The sequence below is a fragment of the Calidris pugnax genome, unplaced genomic scaffold (genome assembly GCF_001431845.1).
Source record: "Calidris pugnax isolate Ruff unplaced genomic scaffold, ASM143184v1 scaffold469, whole genome shotgun sequence".
In the NCBI taxonomy this organism is placed as follows: domain Eukaryota; kingdom Metazoa; phylum Chordata; class Aves; order Charadriiformes; family Scolopacidae; genus Calidris; species Calidris pugnax.
The window spans coordinates 316,585-320,431 of record NW_015091303.1 but is presented as its reverse complement, the minus strand read 5'-3'; the positions used below and the strand labels follow the sequence as shown (position 1 = coordinate 320,431).

Genomic DNA, 3,847 nt, shown 5'->3' with positions numbered 1-3,847 from the left:
TTTATGCCCCTTTACCCCAAATCTGGGTGATTCTGCTCCTGATTGTGCCCCCCCTCAGCCCCAAAAATTGTACTGGGGGGGGTGCATTTCCACAACAACACTCAGAAAAAGCTGTTTGTTTATTGTAGGGTCTCTCAGACCACAAGGAAAACACCCCCCGTGTTTACTGTAGGGTCCTCCTTGTTTACTGTAGGGTCTCCCCGTGTCCCAGACACCACGTGTTGGATGGAAATAAGAGCCCCCACTCCCATTTTGCGCAGACTGCTCGGATTTATTTCTCTTTTTATATAAAAAAAAAAGGGTAGGAAGGAGATAAATAGAGCAACGAACCGTTACCCGCGGGAGTTGGGGCGAGGAGAAGCCTCGACCCTCAGCCCCGCCCTGGGGACCCCCCCCCAAAAAAGGGGAAGGCTCAGGTCGGGGGGACGCTCTGCTTGATGATGATCTTCTGGCGGGTGGGACGGACGTTGGGGTCGGGGCCGGGGGGAACGGGGGCCCCCAGGGCGGCGGAGGCGGCGGCGGCGCTGGGCAGCCCGTGGGCCGTGATGTATTTCTTGTAGGCCTCCCGGATGATTTTGAAGGCTCGGATGTTGGAGTAGGGGATGTCGGTGATGGGGTCGCGGTAGACGGCGGGTTTGTGGGTGACGGGGCAGATCTCCCGCACCGGCAGCCGCGGAGCCTTGGCTTTGGGGAAAAAACGCTCAAAGGTTTCGTCGTCGCTGAAGGAGATGAAGGTGCGGGAGCATTTCCCGGCGGAAGCCGGAGGAGCTGGGGCTGCTGGAGCTGCTTCAGCCTGCTGAGGGTCTTGGTCCAACCTGGGAGAACCACAATCAGCACCCAGGAGACCCCAAATCTGCTCAAGGAGGAGTGTGGGGCTTGGGGGGGTGGCTCCAAGGGGCTGCCTGAACCCCAAGGGGCTGCCTGAACCCCACTTATCATAGAATAGAATCATAGAATCATTGAGGTTGGAAGAGACCCTTGGGATCATCGAGTCCAACCATCTCCCCTACTCTACAAAGTCCTCCCCTACACCATGTCCCTCAGCACTGCATCTAAACGGCCCTTAAACACAGCCAGGGATGGGGACTCCACCCCCTCCCTGGGCAGCCTGTTCCAACGCCCGACCACTCTTTGGGTGAAAAATTCCTTCCTAATGTTCAGTCTAAACCTCCCCTGTTGGAGCTTGAAGCCATTCCCTCTCGTTCTGTCACTAATGACCTGTGAGTTCTCCCTCACCACGGTGGAACAGAGCCCCGGGAGGGATCAGGGCTGGGGGACAGGGACAGAGGGGGATGGATGGGTCTGTGGTGGGGGGGAAAAAACCCACATGGGGGTGACCCCACTCATGGGGGTGATCCCACCCATGGAGGTGACCCCAACCTACTACCTGTGAGTTCTCCCTCACCACGGCGGAACAGAGCCCCGGGAGGGATCAGGGCTGGGGGACAGGGACAGAGGGGGATGGATGGGTCTGTGGTGGGGGGGAAAAAACCCACATGGGGGTGACCCCACTCATGGGGGTGATCCCACCCATGGAGGTGACCCCAACCTACCCTTCCACGTCCACGTTCTCCTCCTTGCCCGGCTCGGGGACGAGGGGCATGGTGACAGACCAGTACCGGATCACGGGCCCCACGCACTTCCGCTTCTTCTGCACCTGCTTCTTCTTGTCGGCTTCCAGGCGCTCGTAGTTTTCTGAAAAACCAAGGACAGACCCAGGGGGGGGACTCAGCACCTCCCCGACACCCTCACCCCAAATCCCAGCACCCTTTTTTGGGGGACCCTGCTCACCCAGGGAGCGGAGGTTGATCTCCTCGGTGATCTTGGCCTCCTCCAGCAGCTCCTCCTGCGTCAGGGGCCGGTCGTAGTTGGGGCCACCTTTTTTCCTCTTGGACTGGACCTGCCGTTCCTGGATGCGCAGGAAGGTTTGCCGTGTGTGCTCCGTCGTCGACTGACGCATGTGCTTCCGGCCTGCGGCGGGAGGAACGGGGCTCACCGGCGGGCACTGGGCTCACCGGGACCTCCCCCACCCCCGGAGGGGACCCCTGGGGTGTCCCCCCCGGGAGCCCCCCCACCCCCGGAGGGAACCCCTGGGGTGTCCCCCCTGTCCCGGCCACACTCACTGTCTCCCACGTCATCCTGCAGCTCCAAGGGGATGGATTTCACCTCCCGTGGTTTCTGGGAGCCCCCGGTGGGAACGTCCGTCTTCTTGGGGCGCAGGCTCTTGAGGGGCTCCTACGGGATGGGGCAGGGGGGTGTGAGAGGGAAGGAAATGTGCCCCCCCCAGCCCGGCCACGGCTTCGGCCCCCTTTAAACATCGGCTTTTCTTGATGGGGATCCCATTCCCGGGAGGGGGACCCCATTCCTGGTGGTGGGAAGGGGACCCCGTTTGTGGAAAGGGGACCCCAGTGCCGGGAGGGGGACCCCGTTCTCAGGAGGGATCCCTGTTCCCGATGCTGGGAAGGGGACCCCATTCCTGGGAGGGGGACTCTGTGAGGGAACCCCTGGGGTGTCCCCCCTGTCCCGGCCACACTCACTGTCTCCCACGTCATCCTGCAGCTCCAAGGGGATGGATTTCACCTCCCGTGGTTTCTGGGAGCCCCCGGTGGGAACGTCCGTCTTCTTGGGGCGCAGGCTCTTGAGGGGCTCCTACGGGACAGGGCAGGGGGGGTGTGAGAGAGGGGAGGGAATGTCCCCCCCCACACCCCGGCCACGGCTTTGGTCCCTTTAAACCTCGGCTTTTCCTGATGGGGACCCTGTTCCCGGTGCCGGGAGGGGGACCCTGTTCCTGGTGGTGGGAAGGGGACCCCGTTTGTGGAAAGGGGACCCCAGTGCCGGGAGGGGGACCCCGTTCTCAGGAGGGATCCCTGTTCCCGATGCTGGGAAGGGGACCCCATTCCTGGGAGGGGGACTCTGTTCCTGGTGCTGGGAAGGGGACCCCGTTTATGGGAAAGGGACTCCATTCCTGGTGCTGGGAAGGGGACCCCACTCTCGGTGCTGGAAGGGGGACCCTGTTTGTGGGAAGGGGACCCCATTCCTGGGAGGGGTACCCCATTCCCAGTGCTGGGAAGGGGACCCCAGTGCCGGGAGGGGGACCCCGTCACCGGTACTGGGAGTGGAACCCTGTTCCCAGGAGGGATCCCTGTTCCAAGTGCTGGGAGTGGGACCCCGGTGCCGGGAAGGGGGACCCCATTCCCTGGTGCTGGAAGGGGGACCCCGTTTCTGGGAAGGGGACCCCGGTGCCGGGAGGGGGACCCTGTTCCCAGGAGGGATCCCTGTTCCCGGTGCCGGGAGGGGGACCCCATTCCCAGGAAGGGGACCCCATTCCCAGTGCTGGGAAGGGGACCCCGTCACCGGTGCTGGGAAGGGGACCCCATTCCTGGGAGGGAGACCTCAACCCTGGTGCCGGGAGGGGGACCTCGGTGCTGGGAAGGGGACCCCGTTCCCGTTCCCGGGAGAGTGACCCCAGTGCCGAGAGGGGTCCCCGTTCCCGGGAGAGGGCCCCCGTACCCGGTAAGCCTTGGTGACGACGCGGCGGCGGCGCTTGGGCTCGCTCTCGTCCTGGTCGCTGGCCGGTTCCTCGCCTTCGTCGATGTCGAAATCCGAGTCCACCTCGTCGTCGCTGTCCGACTGGTCCCCCCGGTACTCGTCATCCCCCGACTCCTGCGGGAACGGAGGGGCCCCGTTACCCCCGGGGGGGCTCCCGGTGACCCCCCCCAGCCTCCCCACGGCCACGGCGGGGAAGGGGGGGCTCCTCTAACGGCGGGGCACCCCCTTTCCCTGCTACCCCCCCTCCTCGGGACCCCTCAGACCCCCCCTCCGCCACCGGGACCCCTCATTCCGGTGT

General features: G+C 64.1%; 2 protein-coding genes across 2 annotated transcripts in view; both read right to left on the bottom strand.

The window, feature by feature from the left end:
• TMOD4 (tropomodulin 4) overlaps positions 1-251 on the bottom strand; it is a 9,381-nt gene extending 9,130 nt beyond the window's left edge. The window contains exon 1 of the mRNA XM_014960825.1: positions 155-251. Coding sequence (XP_014816311.1) covers positions 155-251 — 97 coding nt within the window. The remainder of the gene's footprint in view (positions 1-154) is intronic.
• Positions 240-3,847, bottom strand: part of VPS72 (vacuolar protein sorting 72 homolog (S. cerevisiae)) — a 5,866-nt gene continuing 2,258 nt past the window's right edge. The window contains exons 2-6 of the mRNA XM_014960824.1: positions 3,511-3,754; positions 2,470-2,649; positions 1,792-2,005; positions 1,554-1,695; positions 240-815 (exon numbers count right to left, since the gene is read on the bottom strand). Of these exons, the coding sequence (XP_014816310.1) occupies positions 413-815; positions 1,554-1,695; positions 1,792-2,005; positions 2,470-2,649; positions 3,511-3,754 (1,183 nt within the window). The 3' untranslated portion in view covers positions 240-412. The remainder of the gene's footprint in view (positions 816-1,553; positions 1,696-1,791; positions 2,006-2,469; positions 2,650-3,510; positions 3,755-3,847) is intronic.